This window comes from Sphaeramia orbicularis, chromosome 17 (assembly GCF_902148855.1).
Source record: "Sphaeramia orbicularis chromosome 17, fSphaOr1.1, whole genome shotgun sequence".
NCBI classification, from domain to species: domain Eukaryota; kingdom Metazoa; phylum Chordata; class Actinopteri; order Kurtiformes; family Apogonidae; genus Sphaeramia; species Sphaeramia orbicularis.
Window position 1 is genome coordinate 31,744,860 of NC_043973.1, and position 24,561 is coordinate 31,769,420.

The 24,561-nt window shown below is 35.1% G+C and overlaps 1 protein-coding gene across 3 annotated transcripts in view; it reads right to left on the reverse strand.

Annotated features, from left to right (window-relative positions):
* The window catches only part of LOC115437980 (RNA-binding Raly-like protein), a 69,244-nt gene that overhangs the window by 27,312 nt on the left and 17,371 nt on the right, over positions 1 to 24,561 (reverse strand). The window contains exon 2 of one of the 3 annotated variants that reach the window (XM_030161403.1): positions 19,726 to 20,000. In XM_030161403.1, the coding sequence (XP_030017263.1) occupies positions 19,726 to 19,981 (256 nt within the window). In that variant the 5' untranslated portion in view covers positions 19,982 to 20,000. Of the gene's footprint in view, positions 1 to 4,700; positions 4,817 to 19,725; positions 20,004 to 24,561 lie in introns of those variants that run through there. The other 2 variants (XM_030161404.1, XM_030161405.1) reach the window with 2 other exon arrangements.

The window sequence follows — 24,561 nt, forward strand, 5'->3', positions numbered from 1 at the left end:
CAACTGTAAACATATTTACGGAGTAACATGTACATTTAACATTTTAAACATGTAGATTTAACATTTTAAACATAGATTTAACATTGGATTTAAATGGATTACACATATTTAGCTCATTTTCTCCACCTTCATTGTGCCCAAAGCACTTTCCAAAACCATCAGGTCCAACTGGGACCAGTTTAGGGTTCAGTTTCTTCCATGGACATTTTAACATATGGACAGTCAGAACCAGGATTCGAACCACCAACCATTTGGTTATTGGACGAGCCACTCTACCAACTCTACCAACCCATTAATTTAGAAATTTAAAATGTTACATTGTTAAATGTTTACTTTTTTATAACTTTATATATATCTATATATAAAGAAAATATGCCGTTATTTCAACATTATGGTCTTTGCAATTTAAACGGCACCACATTGTTTTTCAATTTACAGTTTTATTTTCTAAAAACAATAAAAATACATCATTTCTACATACAAATCTGGTTTTGTTCACATACTCTTCCTGTAAAAACTACAGCTATATTTGATTTGATAGTTAATACAAAAATCTTTTCAAATAAACAACTTTGCATTGTAATGTCACTTACAGTTTTTTTTATGTTGCAATTTTACAACTTCTTGGTGTTAATTCTACAGTCATTTTTTACAGTGTATCAGAGCTCCATATACACCAACCACTGAGCAGCTTCTCCACAAGCAACCAGGTAAGAAGGATGGAGTTACCATTCCTGGTCTGAATCGATCACAGAAACCTGTAAAACATACTCATGGCCAAGCAGCTCAACCTCATAGGACTTTGATCATGGCCCTCCTCTTTAACTGGTTTCACATCATGTTGTTCAACTCAAAATGCATCAAACCAGATGCTACTGCCAGTTCTACAAGGAAGAGGAAACTGCAGAGCCAATCACAAGGAACCTTAATGCCAGCCTGGAGCCATCACCTGGTCTTCGGTCCAGACACAATCCCCCCCATCCTCCCTGTCACCATGGATGTTCCACTTTATTTAACCTTAATCTATGACACAGGTGTCAAACATACGGCCTGGGGGCCAAAACTGGCCGACCAAAGGTTCCAATCTGGCCCACAGGATGAATTTGCAAAGTAAGAAGAAGATATTAACAGTCAAGGGTGTCAAACTGGAAAATAACAGCATAATAACCTAGAAATAATGACTCCAAATTGTCTTATTGGTTTCATGAGAAAAAAATATGACATCAGGCGTATAAATAATGGCAACACCAATTTTTTTCTCTTTGATTTACTTTAAATTCTGATATCCTTTAATGATAAAATGACAAAAACCTGAACAAATATGAACAACCTGGAATGTCTAAAGAAAAATAAGTGCAATTTTAACAATATTCTGCCTGTTTTGTGTCTTGGTAGATCTGTAATGCACATGTATTAATCATAAATTGAGGCATAATATTGATCATTGATTTTTCTTATTATTATTTCGTCTTATTTTTCTTCAGAAATTTCAGTTTTTTCAGGTTATCAACATCTTTTTTGTTTGGATAGTTCATAAAATGTAAATGTTTTCATAATTTAATGTTATTTTTTGCATATAAAAAATTAGCAGTTGTCATTATTTATAGGTTTTTATGCTATTATTCTACTGGTCCGGCCCACTGGAGATCAAATTGAGCTGAATGTGGCCCCTGAAAGAAAATGAGTTTGACACCCCTGATCTATGATATCCATCAGATCAGGATCCTGATGGTAACACATCAACACACATTTGTCATCTACCAAAGAGACCATGGTCTTGCAACATGTTGAACCGAGTGCCACAGTTCCCCTCATCACTTTGGAGGCAGGTCCGTTAGTTTCTGAGACTCCATTACAGCCTCACATCTGGATTTCACCTTCAGACCGGTCACCATGCACCGAGCAAAACCAGCAGCTTTAAATAACCCTATGCTTTTAATTTCCAGTTTCTCAACAGGTATTGTGGGTTGAATCTGCCAACAAATTTCTTCCATCGTTCTCCAACCTGGAATCACCTATTTGAGGTTTCTTTAATCCCAGACAACATCCATCAGGTTGGCTCAGTGGAAATACAGAGAGGTGAATTTGGCAAATCAGACCTAACTTCAGAAATAATATGAACAACAATGATCAATGGTATGTTTGAATGGTACCACCATGATGTTTGTCAAATTAACAGATAATTTTACAAGTCATGGTTTGAGGCAAAGATATCAAAGAAACTTGTTTTGTGTTAAACAACTCAGTGGACTCAATGTTTCCTTTCATGTAATACACGTCACTAACACTAAAATAGCCATTACCTCAACATATTTAATGCTATTCTTCGAGAGGGAGGTGACAAACTGTTTAGAGGTGAAAATCACTACAAGTCTGGTCATGATGACGCTGCAGACATTATCAGTAAGATACTGAAGGGAGCAGGGCAGTTACAGCGACACCACCTCCATGGCTTTCTGATGTGAAGTCTTTCTATTTACATCAGGGGTGTCAAACTCACTTCTTTCTGGGGCCACATTCAGCTCAATTTGATCTCCAGTGGGCCGGACCAGTCAAAGCTAATAGCATAATAACCTATAAATAATGACAACTGCAAATTTTTTATATGCAAAAAATAACATTAAATTATGAAAACATTTCCATTTTACAAACTATCCAAACAAAAAAGATGTGAATAACCTGAAAAAAAAAAACATTTCTGAAGAAAAATAATAAGAAATAATGATGAGAAAAATCTGATCAATATTCTGCCTCAACTTATGATTAATACATGTGATACAGATCAGATCTACCAAGACACAAAACAGGCAGAATATTGTTAAAATTGCACTTATTTTTCTTTAGATATTCCAGGTTGTTCACATTTGTTCAGGTTATTGAAGTTTTATTATTAAAGGATATCAGAATTTAATGTTCTTTGCTGTAAATCAATTTTGAGTCATTATTTCTAGGTTATTATGCTATTATTTTCCAGTTTGACGCCCTTGACTGTTCATATCTTCTTCTCACTTTGCAAATTCATCCCGTGGGCCAGATTGGAACCTTTGGCGGGCCGGTTTTGGCCCCCAGGCCGTATGTTTGACACCTGTGATTTACATGATTTTATGTCTGATACTTAAGTGGTTTCTCAACAAAATGTAAACTTAGCTTTAAAATGACAAGCATCATGTGTGTAAATGATGGATTAATTCAAAGCAGACAAAAAAATAATACTCGTCATTTGCCATTCGTCATTACTCTTAAAACTGTTTTTTTTTCTGAAATAACCCATGGGGCAAAACTAAAATGGGTGGGGCTTCAGCTGTCTATACTCCAAGTTGGCTATCCACCTCTGCACACCACCTTCTACCTAGAATCTGCACCAGGAGCCTATCCACATGAAAACGTCCCCTTTGCATAGAGTTCACGAAGCTGGCTCCCATCCTTGGAGGCTCCCATATCCAAAGTGGTCAACCCAAATGTTCAGCTGACGCTTTGCTTTGTATTTTCCCAAGACTTACTTTTGCTTCTGTTTTCGGTATTTACTTGTCTTCCCCAGCCTCTTAAATCTTAACTTGTTCCTTCCTAGTCCAGTCCTCAGGGGACTGTCTTCCTCTAGTTGAATGACATCTTCCTAGTTGCTTCTGGCTTCAGATAAATACTGAAGTGTATTCTATCCACACTTGGTTTGTTGGTTTCCCTGGAGGCAAATCCTACCGAATCTCACCACTCACCAGAATAGCCTTTTCCCTGCTGAATACTGTTTGCCAGCTCTCAGTATTTCTCTTACCAATCTGCTCCATAGTTTTCTTGCTTCCCAAATTCTCCTGTTCCAATCGCTGCTCCTCCTGCTGGTGTTTTCCTCAGTGCATTACACCAAGTTCTCCAACACACCTCACCAGAGCAGCTCTCCAGTGCATCACACCACAGCCCTGTTGGCGCTGCACATGAGCACTATTTACTCTCACACTGCCACGGATCATCTCCTTGTAGAATATCAGGCCTTCATTCACACCTGGCACCTCGTCATCCAGTTCCAGCCCAATCTCCCTGCTTTTCAGCTGTGTTTTCACAGAGATCCACTTAACCTTGAATGCTGTTTTTGAGGCTGAAATCTGACACAGCTTCTTTAAAAACCCATTTAGCAGTGGAAGAAATGCAAATTAGAAAAGGATTTGCTGATATTAATATATATATATATATTTTTTATCTTCCTATGAACAATTTTGCATACATGATAAAAACTGCAATGCAGTATTTCAGAATGCATTTCAGATACAATCAGGATTTTGTTTTTCCCAGAAATAGGATCGCTAAAACATCAGTATCAAACAAAGACAGGAGGAGTGTAATGGACTGACTTGAGTCAAAACAAGCAGACTCATATAATGATCTACTCTAAAGAGCATGTTTAACATGTAACTATTAATTAATAGACACTCCAATAAGTTTTTTAGGTGGTAAAAAAGTAGTAACATATAACTTAACAAATAATGTAAAAGCTATTTTAGTTGCACTGGAAGTGACAATGTCAAACGCATATCAACCACTGAAGGTAGTTTAAGGATTTACTCATCCTTTAAACATCATAAAGATGACACACAGCGGTTCAGTTTCTAAATACCCAGTACAAATAAAGCCATACATCAAAACTGGAAACAAAATTAACTCCAGTGACATTCAACTCCTCTGTAATCAGTGACTGAATGGCTCATACTCACATCTCTGATTGCGGCGCCTGCCTTTGTACATGGTCATGACCAGCGTGGAAACACGAGTGGTGCTCTTCTCTGACTGACTCGGCTTTGCCTCCTTTTCCTCTGTGTGTGTGTGCCTCTCTCTCTCCCAAAAACAGACCGCCAGTGCATTTCCAGCTCCAGACACACAGCCACTTCAGACCATACCATTTATCAAACTACTCCAGGGGGAACTCTCACCTAAAAAAACTCAGGTCAGCCCCAAACACTGGAGCCCTAGCTGAACTAAAAATCACACTGTCTCTGTCACACAGAGGAGAAAGTGAGAAATTAAATGGAGTTTAAATGTGATTTTTTTTAATTAAAAGTGCTTTCAAGAAATTTTATCCCCCAAAAAAGGGCTCTCTCTCCCTTTACATGTGGTATTTGTACTGTCACAGGGAGAGGGGGATGATCCAGCGATAGCAACCAAGGCATGAGATACAAATACAAGGGGATGGGGTGAGCTGCATATTCATAAACCACAAAAGCTTCTTTATGCCGTCTATTGTCTGCTATACTGAACACATCATGTTACAAGCCAGGATTTGATCCTCATCCACATTAAAACTCTCTGACTAGGCAACAAAATAGTCCCTCAATTTATACAGATTATTTGGGGATTTTTGAATTTTCATTCAGGTTTACTAGTCCTTATCCATCAATTACTATTACTACTACTGTCGTCAGTGTTAATACTGACATATCGCAATAAGCACAGATTAAAATAATACCATTTATGATGGCTTAGTGTTCTCACTTTCAGAGTCTTAGTATTGCACTGTCACATGACAATGTTATTAGCAGCACTCATCTACTATATAATAATACACTGATGCTCACAACGTTGGAATAATTTTGTTTTCAGACACATTCCTCTTTTTATTCCTATTTATACACATCAGTAATCACCTTTAACCCAGTGCAATGATTACACACTGAGTCCTAGTTAATCTATTAATAATAAATAACACTGTCACAATCATATCTATCAAGAATAAATCGCATTATCATAATCATTCACCAAGAAGAGGTAAAAATATTTCAATACAACTTTAAGGGCAACAGTGTATTTGGTATATTTGTCAACCACACTTCCAATAATATTTAATATAAGTACTATGATGACGTTAATGACATACGATGGGCCTAAAGGTTTTACCAATATGACTTTATAATGTAAATTTATGTATTTTAAATTATTTTGTGTTTGATAATATTCATACATTTGTTTTAATCTAAAATTTCAAACCAAATTTATGCAGATTTTTTTTGCCACTGGGGGACAGTAAAAATAAACTGTAAACACAACACCAACATTAGAAGCTTTTGAAGTCTCTGTGTTGAATGTTCACACAGTATTAATATGCATTTGGAGTTTGCTTCTGTCCATCTAATTAATAGTCTGTAAATATCTCACTCTAGAATTGTATATTTTAACAGAAACAGTAGGAAAAAAACACACAGGAAGGATGTGAGAGGAAGATAGAGGATGACATGCAACAAATGTTGGTTGGATGATGCAGTTTATGGTCCACTTCTTAACTCCAGGAGCCACAGGTGGTGCTCCTTCATCAGCTATTTTCAAGCCATTTAACTTTGCCTACTGATTACCTGGGCAGGAAGCATACATGATTTATCATGTTTTTTTCCACTGAAAACAGCTGCCTGCTCCAAATGTAGACTGAGTAGATTAACAGTGGCGAACTAAAACAGTCAAGCTGTGAGCCATAAAACCAAAATAATGGGATGAAACACGTTAAAAGGATCAGTAAAGCTGAGGGAACTTAAAACAAAATGTGAGCATTAAAGTTTTGAGCATTAAAGTTTTGATGTTATCATACATCATATAATTCACAGATACACATACACAGCCTGATGTAAATCTGTATTGATGGCAGACATGGAAACTGATGTATGTTTGTCTCTTGTACTGTCTAGAGCAGGACTGTCAAACTCATTTTGGTTCAGTTCCATATTTAGCCCGATTTGATCTCAAGCGGGCCAGACCAGTAAAATAAAGATTTAATAACCCATAAATAATGACAAATCCAAGTTTTTGTGTTTGTTTAAGTACAAAAAAACCCAAACAATTAAATTATGAAAATATTTACATTTTACAAAAAAGATGTTAATAACCTGAAAAAACAGAAATTTCATTTGAAAAATTAGTGCAATTTTAACAATATTATGCCTCAACTTATTATTTACACATGTACATTTACACACAGTGTTCCATAAACATTTGATAACCATCAGAATATTGTTAAAATTGCATATTTCAGGTTGTTCATCTTCGTTTTTATTCATGTATTTATTTGCATTTTATTGTGAAAGAATAGTTTTGTAAATGTAAATATTTTCACAGTGTAATGTTATTTTTTTCACTTAAATTTTCTCTACATAATTTTTCACAAAGAAAATTTGTAGTTGTCATTATTTATGGGTTATTGTGCTATTATTTTTACTTCAGATCATATTGGTCTGTATGTGGAACCTGAACTACAATGAATCTGTGGAATTTTTGCACTTTGCAAATTCATCTCAGGGGCCAGATTGGAACCTTTAGCGGGCTGCATTTGGCCCCCAGAACACATGTTTGACACCCCTGGTCTAGAGCTACTTAAGTGACAGTGCAATGATTTTTCTTTTTCTTTCCCTTGTTTCTGTTTTTTGTCTTGATATTTGCTCAAAGTGTGTAATATTTTAATTGCATCTAGTGGTGAAGTTGTGGAACGCAAACCCACTAATTACCACTCAATACCCTCTAAGTTCATCTGCAGAGCCAGTGTTTGCTGAGTCTGTTTTAGGCTCTTTATTTAAGGGGTATTAACTCTGGTCCACATTCAGACACAGGAGGTGACGTAATGCACCTGAAAGATGGACTCCACATGGTATAAAACAGAAAAGTCTGTGGATACTGATGATGTAAAAGCAATAATTAATATTTTCATTGGATTATACACTAACAAAAATATAAATATCAATAATATACTCAATTTCTACATTCTTGGAACTTGATCTTTAGAAATGCACCTAACATATACTGTGTATGGAAAAAATAAATGAATAAAACTGTGCATTAGAATGAATTAAGGAGCTTAAAATAGTCAGTATGGTTAAAAGAAAATGGAGCAGAATGTAAATGTTCAACACTAGAGCATGGCTTGATTTACAGCTGTGTCCCACATACATAATCACCCACAGTTCTGCACATATTTGTATGAAAATACTGAAAAACTAATCATGAGAGCCAGTTATGAATGAATCATGGGTACTTTTCAAGGTTTTTCACAGAAAATACATCCTCTTTTAAAACTGCAAAAAAATATCCTGTTTGACCTCAGCACTCGAATACCATGGTTTCATCCTTGGGAAAAGTATTCTAGTTTCTCATTGACACATTCATCTGTTTTTGTTTTTTTGTTTTTTTAAATTCAGAGTAGATAGGCTGTGGACGTAGGTGACAGATTGAAAGGCCGAGCACCCAGGGGAGGCAGCCTACTGATTCCCCAGCTGTTGCAGCATTTGTGCTCTGCTGTAGATGAAGCCTTGTAATTGTAATATCTAATTACAGTGACATGGGGTTTGCAGCTGCCTTGCACACTGCCTGACGTCTTAATAGTCCCCTAGCTTCAATCTTCTCAGGGAGAAACAACATTAAACTAAAAGCTTCAAAGCTAGTCACCGAAATCAAACACGAGTGCCTGCTTTTCATTTTGACATATTTGGAAAAATGTTAGTAATTATTGCTTTTAAAATGTTCCATCAATGGAAATAGAGGCAGGACCTTGTTCTTGAGTCTCAGTCTCATTCGCTTTAAAGAATCTGACCTTCCTTTTCATAGTCTCAACTAAACCACAGCCATGACTGTTGTTCAAATAAATCAAATAACAGTCCACGTGTCAAAGAACTTCAAGCTAAACACTGCTGAAAGAAGAACATAAGCACTCACTAAAACAGTGGTTTCCAACCTTTTTTGGCTCGTGACCCCATTTTAACATCACACATTTCTGGTGACTCCAGACATTCAAAACGGAGACATTTGCTTCTGCTCAAATTAATTTGTTTTTGATCATGTAATAGTTTGCTATACTATGTTTCAAATAAAGGTTAATTTTAGATGACATTATATCATTCTATATAAGTAAAAAATCTTGAATTAAGGCAAAGAAAATCTTGAATTAAGCAAAAAAAATCTTAAATTTAGCAAAAAATCTTGAATTAAGCAAAACATCTTGAATTAACAACTTCAATTTTTTTTTCTTTGTTTTAGTGCAAAGAATAACATAAAATCATGAAAATATTTACAAACAATCCTGCAACAATAAAATGTGAATAACCTGAACAAATATGAACCTGAAATGTCTAAAGAAAATTAAGCACAGTTTTAACAATTTTCTGCCTATTGCTAAGTGTTCAGTGTCTTTGTAGAGCCGATCCATAATGCACATGTCGAAATGATAAGTTGGGGCAGAATATTGTTAAAATTGCACTTATTTTTCTTAAGAAATTTCAGTTTTTTCAGATTATTCACATCTTTTTTGTTTGGATAGTTTATAAAAGTAAGTATTTTCATAATTTAATGTTTTGTTTTCTTTACCCTAAAACAAAGACAAGAATTTGGCGTTGTCATTATTTATATGTTATTCTGTTATTATTTTATTGGTCCGGCCCACTGCAGATCAAATCGGGCTGAATGTGGCCCCTGAACTAAAATGAGTTTGACACTCCGGATCTATATAATGTATATTATTATGGACAGAGGCAGTAAATCCAGGTGTAGATTACTGCACAAAGTAAGAATTTGATTTTCCTTGGTCAGGATATGTACAGTCAGTCCAGCTGTGATTTACAAGGCTGACAATTAATACTGAACAAACAAGAACTTAAACTATGAATTATGAAAGAGCTGCAGCATCTGAAACTGACCACAATGAACATTTGACAGATAAACAGAACCACAGTGCTGCAGTTTCAGCTTCAGTTTGTCACGTCTGTTATGGATTGTGTCTCTCTCAACCCATTTTTTCAGTAAGTTTTTATTTTTATTTCTATCAATTACTTGAAATTTCAAGTGACCCCATTTGAATTCCAGGTGACCCCACATGGGGTCCCGACCCCAAGGTTGAAAAACACTGCACTAAAAACTGACATTATTTGTGGCATAAAATTACTGACATAGAGGAAAAATATCGCTGAATATTTTGCACAGGCTATTTGTGCATGTGTGTGCAGAGGGTAGAAAGTAATCAAACATGCTGTGGGACCATATGAGATGTCCCAGTTTTGGTGGCATCACTGTCAATGCTTTGATCTCAGCACCATCTAGTGTTCAAGCAGATGAAAAATATATATATGTATGAGCAGTGAAACAGAATAACTGCTTTGTTGCCCCTCTATATCTATATGCTCACCATCTAAAACAAAGGGGCAATTACAAATCAGAACAACATTTTTATTAATGTAGTAAAACCAATAAGATAATGACATTTAAATAAGGTTACAGGTACAATCTGATGAATGATTGCTCAATGAAATGTAAGTTTTCAGACTTCTAAACCAAACTGGGGGTTTGAATCTGACAACAGATTTTGGAAGTGAAGAATCCTTTTCCCATTTCCAGATATATTCCTTATATTTAAAAGGAAAGTTACCCAGAGTTTTTCTTTCTTTGTTTTTCCCAATCCTATGAATGAACAGCTAAAGCACCTCGGGTTAATGCACAAATCTGCAGTTAAGTATTCCAGCCACAGAGGGGTGCTCCAAGACCACCACACAACAATCATGAACCAGAGCTCATCTACTCTGCAAACCTGAATAATATCGGATATGATCACCCCATGCATTAATCTAAAAAAATTAACCTCTATATATCAATACATCTTTGTCTACATCAAACCCACAGAAGCAGAATGGAGTGAAGTAAAAGTGCTGAATTCGAGAAACAGGAATGAAAACCCACCTTCTAGTTTATCACCAGCTGACATCTTCATCAGGACCTGCTGTTTCAGGCCGGCATCAGTTTTATTTGCACAGATTGCTTGAAGTCATTGTGTCGGCAGTGAAATCATGCCCAAAAGAACTGAATCAAGTAAAGCAATCGCTGAATTTATGCCTTAGAAATTAATTTGTGCATAGGACGCTCATGGGGCTGAGCTTGTCACCCTGCACTCAAGACATTTCAGGTTGAATCATGACCTGGTCAACCTCCCGTCATATGTCATCCCTTTACAAGCATCTTAGCTGTCATTCTTCTCTGTATAATTTAAAAAGACAGGAGGGTGCTAGAGAAAAGATCAAGAATTCATGTCTTGTGCAGACTGCACCCACCTCTGGCAACATAATGTCAGCGTCTAATCAAATATAAAGATCATGTTTAAAAGATAAGGTGTGATGACTGAAAGGGTTAAATTTCGCAGGGCTGAAGCTGTATAAAGGCGAGAAGATTCTTTCGAAAGCGGAGGGAGACATTACTGCAGGCCCCACTGGTATAACACTGACATTTATGGTGCACTGCTAATATAGGTAATTTATTGTGCATGTGCTATGTTGCACCCCATACAAGAGAAGGCTGCAATTCAGAGGATCATTGGTTGCTGCTGGAAGCATTGCATTATGTGATTTTAACCCTACGCTGTCTTTGTTCAGGAGACACATGTTCACCAGAGAGCGGCTCCGTCTAACAAGCATCTGAGCCACATGCGGAACATCATTTCTTGTGGGAAGTCGGATGGTAACTGCGCTGTGGTTTCTCAGTATGCATGTCGATATTAGGAGCAGTGATGAGTAGATACAGCGATGACAAAACACAAGTGATGTGTGAATATTTCTGTGGCTAGGAAACAAACAAAAAAAAAAAAAATCACCCCCTCAGTATTTTTTTTCCTTCTCAAATAACTGACAATCACTCAAAACTGAGAAGAAAGAAATATAAAAAGATTTGCACATCCTCATGGAACAATCTGTTGGAAAAAACAAAAAAATCAACTAGGACAAAGGGAGAATTCACATGCCAGTCCAGCTCCCATTTTTTCAGGACGTCTTCTAGCTGTGTTTCAAGTGAACAGAGCTCTTCATCGAACATAATCAGACAGAGAAAAATGGGAGCTACACTGGTCCTGTGGATTTTTCTTCTGTCTTAAACATTGATAAGTAATCACCTTATTAATCCAAGGCAGAGGGCCCTGAATTCATCTATTAACAAGAAACTATGGTCTACAGTCGGGGAAGACTAATTAATCAGTTTAGCAGATTAATCATCAGAATTTGGCTCTGGTACTTATTCATGGTTGTGCTTTGTATGAAAAGAATGGAACGAAGTTACATTCAGTAACTAGGCTCCAGACACACAGTCAGCCTAACGTCAGCGTGTACATGAGACCGTGTATTTACATCAAATTACAACAATATTTGTCAATTATCAGCATGATGAAGTTGTTGCAGTATGGTATTATTAATGCATTCAACTGTTTTTCTGGCAACAATAATCACTGGCTAGTCATACATTTATTATTACCTCCGCCAAGGAACAGCAGAGGTTATGTTTTCATCAGGGTTTGTCTGTCTGACTGTGTGCAAGATAACTCAAAAAGTTACGGACGGATTTGAATGAAATTTTCAGGAAATGTTGATAATGGCACAAGGAACAAATTATTACATTTTGGTGGTGATCGGGGGTGGGGGTGGGGGGGCTGATCTGCCTTGGCGGAGGTCTGCACTCTCCGAGTGCTTTTCTAGTTGTTACCTCTGCCAGGAGGTATTGTGATCGCTTTGCTTTGTGTGTTTGCGTGCATGTGTGCGTACGTGCATGTGTGTTTGTTTGTTTGTTAGCAAGATAACTCAAAAAGTGGGACAGATTTTCATAAAATTTTCAGGAAATGTTGATACTGGCACAAGGAAGAAATGGTTAAATTTTGGTGGTGATCGGGGGTGGGGGGGGCCATGGGGGCCCACTGATCTGCCTTGGAGGTCTGTGCTCTCCGAGTGCTTTTCTGGTTTTTGCTTCAGTTTGTTTCTTTGTTTGTTTGTTAACACTCTAGCAGCAAAACTATTGGTTGAATTCATACCAAATTGGGTTTATAGATTGTCAGTGACCAGGAATAGATCTGATTATATTTTGGGAAAAGTAGGTCAAAGTTCAAATTTGTCATGAATTTTTTAACTCTTGTTTTTTTCCATTTACTTATAATGGGCAAAATTTCAAATCTCTATAAAAACATCAATTTTGTTTCAATTTATTTATCACACTGGAAGAAAAATCCAAGGCACTCTCTTTAAACATTAAAATGCCTTTATTACCATGGCATGGTCATATCTAAACCTAAACAACACTTCAACACATTTCGGCTTCAAGCCTTCATCCAGAAGAGTTGGACTTTTCTGTGTTCCTATAATGTATTACATGTTTCTTGTTTTAAAGACTTAACACTGGTTTGATCTTAATTTAACAGGGATATGTAAATTTTGCGCTGTTTTTTTTATCCATGTATACTTGTAAATATTTCTATTTGACCTGCAGTGACACCATCTGCTGGCCGTTTACATGTGGACACCCTCTGCCTTCTTGCCCAGCTGGCAGGTTCCTATTGGTTAGACCCTACTGTATAGGAACCTACAGCTGTTCAGGCTCCTGTTTGACTTCCTGACGAAGGCTTGAAACCAAAACGTGTTGAAGTGGTTTTTAGGTCTAGATATGACCATGCCATGGTAACAAAGGCATTTTAATGTTTAAAGAGAGTGCCTTGGATTTTTCTTTCCAGTTTGTCCATTATGAGCTTTTCAGGTCCACACTCTAACATAATATGTGACAGCGATGCTTCGTAAAAGAGTTATACTGTATATAGAGTAATGATATTCACAGTTATCAACAGCAGAAGGCACTCACAGCTACCAAAACCACCAGTGAATTAGTGCTCCACAGTCTGTTTCACTCACTCTATGAAGTGTCATTGTTTACACATATCTGTATTATGGGATCATCAAGTTGTCTCCATCAAACACAAGCTCAGATCGTCAGCCAAAACAACACTGTCTTGTAATCTTCACATGCTGCATCAGCTGATAGTCTACATTCTGGCTCAGATTAGTTTTTTTTTTTTTTTCAGACAGAAAACAGCCACAGTAAAATCATAAATCACCTGTTTTCAGTACAGTTTGTGTTGTCAGTAGCTGCACCAAAGGTCTGGAATTGTCCAAGCAAGGTCTGCAATATCATAGTTTAGTCTGAACAGTGGATCAACAAACACCTGCAACTAGGGATGTAACAATATGAAAATTTCATATCATGGTTATTGTGACCAAAATTATCACGGTTATCATTATTAGTGCGGTATTGTTGAAATTGTGCTCAAAATGTTCAAAAAGTACTAATACACACACTGAAATAATTTAACCAAGTTGTATTTTGAAAAAACAAACAAACAAACAAAAAACCCCAAATAAAATAACAGGCACAGTGTACCTTCTGTTGCAGAAACATTCAAATATTAACCCTTAGTGGTCTGAGCCTATTTTGTCTGTTTTTCAGTCCTTTTGATTTTGCCTTTATATACTATATAAACAAATGTTTACTATACCCATGTTTGGGATCTGTTTTTTTTTTCAGCACAACTTCATCTATATCATCTGTCTATTATTTTTTTTCACTTTAACCTACTATAAAAACATAAAAGGACAGAAAGCACAAAAAAATATATAAAATCAAATTTGAAAAATGTATATAATTTATTGCATAAATAACACAAAGACACTTAACGAACCTTTTCAAAGACTTTAAAAGTGAATATTGGTTCCAAATATTAGGTATATAAAATTAGAATTGTAATAAATTAAAACTATACTCAAATATTTGACATAAAAGTAGATCTTTACATCAGCGTTTTCTCCCCTAAAAGTGCAGTAATCAAACACAGTTATCATGATAATTAGAATTTAAACAGTAATACTAACCGTCTGCAATTTTACCACGGTTTATCGTTATACCGGTAATCGTTACATCCCTAGCTGCAACAGTAATAACATACAAACTTTACACCTTCATAAGCTTCATATTTAAAGTCATCAGTGTAAAAAACAAAACAAAACAACACTGATTTCAGCATCAGACTTCATTCTTTTACGTTAGATCTGTGTCCAGTGGTGAAAATAATGGCAGTGCTTCTATGTTTTTATATTTTTATATTTTATCATGTTCTTTGACAGTGAAAATGGGTTATTACTCATTCTTGGACTTATTCATACTACGATAATATGGTCTTGACATTAGTTTTTAATGCAGTGGGAGATGGAGTCTTAAGGCTATAATGACTCATTACTCCCTCTAGTGGTCGCATACACACCATGACCTGTGGCGGTGAATAAATTCTTAGCACATCTCTGGACTACAGCGCTTTAGCATTAACACAATGTTCTTATACAGACTCATTTTCAAATATTTTAAAGCAGAAAAACTACAATAAAACTGGATGCCGCCCACCACAAAACAGAAAAAGGAGAGGAGGGTGTCCCTTTGGAGCTCATTAGGAAAGATATATTCCTCACCTGAAATTAGATTCTACTAAATCTTACACATTTGACTTTAAAGATCAACATTTATCCAGTTTTTAATCAACTCAATAATTATTAATTTCCCACAACGGTGAAAAGTATGCCTGTCCATGTGTGGGTTTTCCTCATGTCCATTTCTACAGCAGCCTTTAAATCCACTAATGATAAACCTCTAGTTTACAGTGGAACTAGGCTGTGCTTAGACATTGCTTGGAGCTGCCTGCTAATGAAAACAGGGTGATGTGTAGCAGGTATAATGTTTACCATCCTCTATCATGGGACTATGACAACATTTGGTAATTAGCACAGCAATCAGTTGAGGCTAGCAGGAGTGTCATTTGTTTTTCAGGTATTTGGTTAGAAGTAGAAGTACTACTAGTTCTTGGAATTTTTGACTTGAGTGTTTTGAAAAATAATATGGAGCATAAAATGATATGATTGATATTACTTAATTGGAAACAAAAAAGCACCCCCAACTCTTCCAAAACTTTTGCATGATGTTATAAAACATATGGAATTAGAGAAAATAAGATTTGTGCAGAAAAATCAAGAAAGCAAATTTTATAGACTTTGGAAGGCCAGTTATTGATTAGTTTAAAAGCAATGTGCAGCCTGGTGGCAAGATATAAGATGATTGTTTAGCGTTATTATGAGGAAAGACCCCAACCATTTAATTTATTTATTCATCTATCTATCTATCTATCTATCTATCTATCTATCTATCTATCTATCTATCTATCTATCTATCTATCTATCTATCTATCTATCTATCTATCTATCTATCTATCTATCAGCCTTTTACCCTATGGTTGTAAGCATTGGTTTATATAAGTGTTAATATAACATATATTTTTGTATACTTTAATCAAAATATCCAACTTAAATTCTAATTTCATTTATTTTATTGTAAATCCAGCAGTGGTCATGTGTGTGTGTGTGTGTGTGTGTGTGCATGTTTGGTTTTTTTTTTCTTAATAGTGGGTGGGAAGGGATAATAGTTAACTAGAAGCACTCAAAGAGCGCAGATCAGTGCCCCATACCCCCACCCCACCCCCAATCACCACCAAAATTTAATTATTTGTTCCTTGTGCCAGTATCAACATTTCCTGAAATTTTCATCCAAATCCGTCCATAACTTTTTGAGTTATCTTGCACACAGACAGACAAAAAAAAAAAACAAACACCGACAAAAACAGAACCTCCTTAGTGGACGTAATTATGGTTCATTCATAGCAGCTGTTCTGACTTAGATTAAAACTGTTGTTGTTCTCAGTATACATTGTATAAGACAATCTTCCTATTACCTTTCAACCAGAACACCTGGATACATTGCACATGTCAGATATTGCTATGTGTGTATGAAAATCCAATAAAAAGATTTTATTTAAAAACATTTTTTAAAAGTATGTACATGCAGAACAAGTGATTTTGACATTATCTGTTGAATGTGTTCTAAAAGTGTGAAAATCTAACAGTTGAACAATAAATAAATAAGCGTTCTACTTTAAAATTAGACATAATGATGGTGCAGAAAAAATACAGCAAACATTACTGTGGGAAACAGAAAAATCTTCACCCAGTCTCAGAACAGTCAGATCAAAAACACTGGAGACATTTCATTAAATATCCAAAAATGATAACGCTAGAAAAATGTGTGTTAACTATAATGAAGGACTTTTCCCTGATCCAAACAGTTACCCTGTCAAGTTCAAAGGGAGTATTATTCAGAAAAATCTACAATAAAAACACACACACACACACACACACACACACCCACCCACCCACCCACACACACACACACACACACACACACACACACACACACACACACACACACACACACACACACACACTCTGTAATGAACCAAAAAGCTTTAACAAGCTTGAATCGACTTTCATTAGAAATGGTCCAGAAGTCAGTCATAAAGTTCTACAGTAATATAACAATAATTCTCAAGTTACATAATTATCAAGTGAATTGGTTTGCAGTACAACTCGGTCTGGCAGTTTTAACACCACTCCTCTATGTAATTCCACTGCCAAAAATGCATGAAACTGGGCAAACACAAGGTGGAATTACAGATGTGACCCTGCAGCGCTCTTATTCATATTTAATGAGAGAGCAGGGCTCGGGGAGGACTTTTATTTTCCATGGAGGAGGCTGTGAAGTAATCAATAAGTAATATAAGTAAGATTTACAGGGATCCACAAAGCACCCGTGAGAATTGAGGTCTGAGTGTTTCCTTCTTGTTGCTGTCTGTCTGTTTTGCTCTTTCCTCTTTCTCCTCACTCTTATCATTATGTTCAGACTTGCCTGATGTCCTCAGTGCAGCTCTACTGTATTTAACTGCAGTGAAAAGGTTGTGAGTCTTAACATCACAAAATTTATTTTCTTTCATTTGACAGATTAACAAAATAAAATGCACTTTTATTATAGGAGGCTGAAAAGTGTGTTTAATTTGAGGGAGCATGCTTAAATATCGTATTAGATTAACATTTCCACCCTTTCAGTTCATTCCAGAGCTGATATTTGCTTTATTTTTGGTTGTGGCCCCTTTTCTATGACCTTTTCTACACTGTAAGACCGGATAAATTGAGTTTACTTAAAAAATTTGAGGAAACCAGTTGCCTTAAAAAAATTAATGAGTAATGGAAACTTGAGTGTATTAAACTTAAATGCTTGATTTGAATGGAATTGCTATTTTAAGTACAACACACTAAATGCCAAGTTAATTTCACCTAAAATGTGTTGTAATGTCAATTGCTTTGTATAATCATTAGACTTAATATCATCAGTTCATTGGACTCAATTCCAAGTTGATTTAAATTGAAATCTTTTGCAGTATAAATTGCTTTATGAAATTATTCAACTTAATATGTTGTGACGAGGATGGAAGTTAGGGAGGAAGTTACCTTATTATAATTTGCCATTGCAGAAAGTGCCTTTAATTTGGCAAGGCATAAAGATTTACATAGAGTAGTGATGTGACATTCACAAACGAATTGAACCTTTTGAACGGCTCTTTGAAATGAACAATGGGAACCGAGTCTTTGTAAAGAGCTGTTCATTTATTTTTTTTTTAAGGAGGGAGTGTCTGATCACCTGTCAATTAAGCGTCACTGGGGAGGCATTGGCTTTATATACAGAGTAGAAGTGAGAGAACTCCTGACGTGGTATCATTTTGATATTTACATTAGAGATACCAGGTATTTTGCAAAGTTACTGGAAGTATTTTATTTGTGCTACAGTTTTTTAGGTATTTAAGTACTGTAATTGTAGCGATTAATCACTTGTGTTTTGTGCAATTTTTTCTGTTTGTTTACACACATTTATTGTACTTGTTTTGAGGAGAATAAAATGTTATTTCATGAGAAAATATTTTATTTTCTTCTTCATTTTTAGGCTACAGACTAGTCCACATAATGTACCATGATGTTTTTGGTCCGATTCCATCATTTGCCTAATGTCACCTCTCATGTCATGGATTTAACCCACACATTTGAATTAACTATTCTTTTTTATGGTAAGATAATATTTACTGGCACGCCAATGAAACACCTTTAAAATGTAATGTCAATCATCACATGTAGCCTATTTATTTATGTCATTAAAACATTGGTGTTTCAAAATAATGCAAAAAACATAACAGAGCCAGTCTTTTGAACGACTCTTTTCAGTGAACGACTCCTGATTGAACGGTTTAAAGACCCAAAAGTCCCATCACTAAAATATTTTGCAACATAAATTGCTTTATGAAATTACACAACTTACTATGTTGTGGCGAGGATGGAAGTTTGGTAGGAAGTTATCTTATTATAATTTGCTTTTGATTTGGCAAGGCATACGATTTACACAGAGAGACAGTAATCATGGATGAACAGTAAAGCCACTGTTGGGCCTATGGCTCTGACTCATGGTGCAACTCTACAAAAATACAAAAACAAACACAAAAAGGCCAATAAATACTGCCATACACACATTAAGTCCAAATTAACACTAACACCACAACCCACTGAACCCCTGCGCATAAAAATAACACATTTTCAACAACATGCCCAATACCCACAATGCAATGCACAGATAAAAAGGTGTGGTCATGACAAAAACTGAGTGATTTAAATCCATTCAACTTAAACTTTTTCGTACTTTCAGCTATGTCTACAAATTAGTAGAATATACTGAACATTTTATAGTAATGTAGTAAAACTTAAATCATATATATACATTGTAATTAAAACATTTTAGTAAACACAAAGTCTGGGCTTACAGTTTAATATTACTTCTTCAGTTATGTTTGATTTTCAGTCAGTTTTGTGAATTTTTTTACTGTGATGTTGATTTTATAATAATTCTTGCAAAGTACTATTAAAAGCCTCTTTTCTCTGCAAACCTGTTTTGGTGGAGAGAAAAAAGAGCAGTACATATAAAGCCAAAGGAAAGTATTACTATTCTACACCTTACCTAGTGACTGTCCAGCAATAACCCTGGCATTTTCTCCTGCCACAGCTGCCCTCGCGTTCCTCTCGCTGGCGTACTGAACAAAGGCATAGCCCTTGTGGACAGAGCAACCCACGATCTTCCCATATTTGGCGAAAATGGCCTCGATGTCAGCCTTGGTTACCACGGCTGTGTTCAGGTTGCCAATGAAAACGCGGGAGTTGAGCGAGCGAGGGTCATTCTTGTTGGTCACGTTGCTGGTCTGGGTCTTCCCAGTCATCCTAGTCCTGAGGCAGTGCCTGCTGGGAGACACAACGCACACACACTGCTCAGAAAGTCAGGAAGGTGAGACAGTGGACAGAAAGCCAAGCAGTGAGCACCAACGGGCAGTAAACGCAGGTCAGAGGAAAAGCATATGCTGCACATAATTGTGGACAAATTAATTCAGATGTTGGGCAAATCACACCTCTGGGTTCATGTCAGCCAACAACAACTGCTATTTTCACTGTTCATAAACACAACACTATATTTCATTTAAATTTGTGTTTAGTTCCACAATTAATCAGTATGTTGATCAAAAAATAATCTATTTTAACTCTTTCATGCGTGAATTATGAGAACCCTAGTCGAGTTTTTTTTTTGTGTGTGTGTTTTTATTCCTCCTTAGGCATGAAAAAAACAATGAGATTGAGGTTTTTTTTTCAAAGATTTACAAAATTGTCCACTCAGCTACACCATGAATTTTATTCTGGAAGCAAAGAAACATGTATTTAAAACCCAATATCATAAAGTGATATGAAAACAATGAAATAAAAACATGTTTAATGCTGTTAATCTGATGTTTTCTCATATTTTAACATATTCTAATACTAGTTATTACTCACTTCATGGAGATAATATGCAAACAAAAAACCTTTTTGTTTAAAAAAAACGAACTGTTATTTACAGTCTAACAATTAACAACTGATTTACACTCAAACATGTTACTGCCAAGGTTATTATTGTTAACGAAAACTAACGAAATGACAAAAACTAGAATTGAAAAAACATTTTCACTAACTAAAATGAATAAAAACTATAATTAAAAGAAAAAAATGATAACTAACTGAAACTGTATTGTGTGCTTATAAAACTAACTAAAACGTATAAAAATTATGGATAAAATTCCCTTCATTTTCGTCTTTGTCAACGTCGGACTGATACGAAAGCAATTTATTTCACTCTAGCAATTTTAGCTAGCGGTCCATCACTTGTGGTTTCCAGTCGTCTTCCGGTCTCCACTCTACCTGGAAACATGGAGACTAAAGTTGGGAGAAAGCAGCAGAGTCCTGTCTGGGATTTATTTGAATACGACGGCAAAGAAGATAAAAGATATGAGAAAACTAAAATTAATACTAAAACTAAACTAAAACTAAGCATTTAGAAAAAAAATGAAAACTAATAACAACTAGCAAACCTGCTCTAAAAACTAATTAAAACTAACTGAATTAGTGAAATAAAGTCAAAACTAAATAAAACTAAACTAGAATGAAAAATCCAAAACTATTAGAACCTTGGTCACTGCAGATCAGGTTTATCAAGAACAGCAAAGTTACAGTAATGGTGTGAATTACAGTGTATGGGATGATGCATAAGTGTCCACTGTGTTGGCTGATATGGAACTAAAACAACAAAATCTAAAAATATAAAATGCATATGAAATATACAAGAGAACAGCTGTAGAATAGCTGTCCACTGGAGTAACCATTATGCATGAAAGGGTTAATAATCATTTTATTGTTTTTTTTTCAGGCAAAAGTATTTCTGGTGTATAACTGAACTGATTATGTTCAATGTCATTTAGCAGATTCAGATTAAAATAATATTCATTCATTCCTCAGGGATTCCTTCATGTAACCTTCAGCTCAGTCGATTAATTGTTGATTTATTAAATGTCACAGGATAGAAAAAAGCGCCCAGCATCTTGTCTCCAAACAAGTTATTCAGTTTACTGCATTTCACAGAGAACAAAACCAGAAAATATTCACATTTAAGAAAACATTTCTTTCTCAACCTAACTATTAAAATAGATGTCCATGTATTTAACCCTTAAAAACTATTCTTGTGGCAAATTCCAAATGAATTCTACTCTTACTCTCACATTTAAACTCCATTTGTTATAATGCATTTAGAATTTTTCAGTGATACTCAGGTATTTTCCCATATTTATTTACTGTAGGTGTTCATAAAAGCTCAGAGTAAATAAAAAAGAAAAGAAAAGTGAGGACAAAGTGACATTTTCAACTAAATATATTATTAATTACACATAAAAAACAGTGTCTACAACCTCAGCCATGTGTTGAACTACATGGTTTTTTATTGGTGAATCAATGTTGTAGAAGGTGACAGTGTTTCGACATTCACTAACTGAATTATTTATATATATTGACAGGATCAGTGGTTGAAAAGTTATTAAGCATGTCAGATCAGTAGATGTTTTTAGTCACCAGAGGCTGTTCAGGTCTTCGAGGGTTAATAGTCACCAACTAATCAATTAATGGGTGCAGTTCATTCACTCATTCATTTTCTGTCATTTATTTGTTTAGAGCAGAAGAAAAAAATCAAACATCTTTTGTGTACAAGGAACTAATATCAGAGTAAATACATTAATAAACAAATGTGATCAAGACAAAATAGCTATTGCCATGTACACTACACATGTAATAACAACATAAATTCAATATGTGCTGCTCATAAAGGAGTGGGAAGAAGAAAACTTATTAAATCCCACCCCCATCTCACATTTACCCAACATAACACATTACTTTTGCTTCCTTAACAATGACATCTGTTTAGAGTCCTAATAATGTAAATAACAAAGAAAACAGATTAGGAAAACTGAAGTATATTACACTTAGTAACTATCTAAATCAGGGGTCTCAAACATGTGGCCCGGGGGCCAAATGCGGCCCCCCAAAGGTTCCAGTCCGGCCTGTGGGATGAATTTGCAAAGTGCAAAAATTCAGGTCAAACTAATTTTAGCTCAGGTTCCATATACAGACCAATATGATCTCAAGTAAAATAATAATAGCATAATAACCAACAAAAAATAACTCCATATTTTCTTCTCGGTTTGATGTGAAACATTTTTTATTTCATTATGTCTGTAAATAATGACAACTTGAAATTTTTGTCTTTTTTGTGCAAAAAATAAATTAAATTATGAAAATATTTACATTTACAAACTATCCTGTAACAATAAAATGTGAATAACCTGAACAAATATGAACAACCTGAAATATCTAAAGAAAATTAAGCACAATTTTAACAATTTTCTGCCTGTTGCTAAGTGTTTAGTGTTTTTGTAGTTGTAGTTGAGGCATAATATTGTTAAAATTGCACTTTTTTTTTTTTTTTAAGGAAATTTCAGTTTTTTCAGTTTATTTATGTCTTTTTTTATTTGGATAGTTTATAAAAGTAAGTATTTTCATAATTTAATGTGTTTTTTTTGCACAAAAACGAAGACAAAAATTTGGAGTTGTCATTATTTATGGGTTATTATGTTATTATTTTACTGGTCCGGCCCACTGGAGATCCACTGAATGTGGTCCCTGAAAGAAAATAAGTTTGACACCCCTGATCTAAATGATAGTCTGCATAATTTCTAATCCAATATACAGTATTTCAACAACAATCACATACCAACAATGGTAATGGAAGTGACACATACCAACATGGTAAACAATGACAAGCAGGGTGTATTTGGATGGTGTATTTTTCTTTGTCTTAAGATACAATAGCCTTGGTTCTTGGGTGTTCAGACAAGTCTAAACAAGCATTTAAGAAACTAGGAAGGAATTTTCTAAGCTACATTTAGGGATGTAACGATATGAAAATTTCATATCACGGTTATTGTGAGCAAAATTATGACAGTTATCATTATCACGGTATTGTTGAAATTGTGCTCAAAATGTTCAAAAAGTATTAATACACACACTGAAATAATTTAACCAAGTTGTATTTTGAAAAAACAAAAAACAAAAAAAAACCAAGATGATGATAATAATAATAATAATGTCCATTCTGTTGCAGAAACACTCAAATATTAACCCTTAGTGGTCTGAGCCTATTTTGTCCATTTTTCAGTACTTTTGATTTTGCCTTTATATACTATATAAACAAATGTTTACTATACCCATGTTTGGGATCTGTTTTTTATCACAACTTCATCTATATCATCTGTCTATTATTTTTTTCACTTTAACCTACTATAAAAACATAAAAGGCCAGAAAACACAAAAAATATATAAAATCTGATTTGAAAAATGTATATAATTTATTGCATAAAAAACACAAAGATGCTTAATGAACCTTTTCAAAGACTTTAAAAGTGAATATTGGTTCCAAATATTAGGTATATAAAATTAAAATTGTAATAAATAAAAACTATACTCAAATATTTGACATAAACGCCTATCTTCACATCGGTGTTTTCTCCGGAAAAGTACTGTAATCAAACACGGTTATCATGATAATTAGAATTTAAACGGTAATACTAACCATCTGCAATTTTACCGCGGTTTATCGTTATACCAGTAATTGTTACATCCCTAGCTACATACATTAAAATAAGTGATAAATTGAGTAAATAATGTGACGGATTGCTCAATTAAATTATACAGTATATATGATTCCATTCACAGCTCTGTTACTTCAGCCCAGGGAACAATAAGGCAGAGACAGATCGCACTCTGCAGGAGGTGAGACAAACTCTGACGTGTTGCTGTTGATTTCAGTGGTGTGAACCTGACAAATCTCACCATAAGAGAGCTGCGTTCCCACCTTGAAAATGGAAAAATCTCACTGAAATTATGAGGGTAT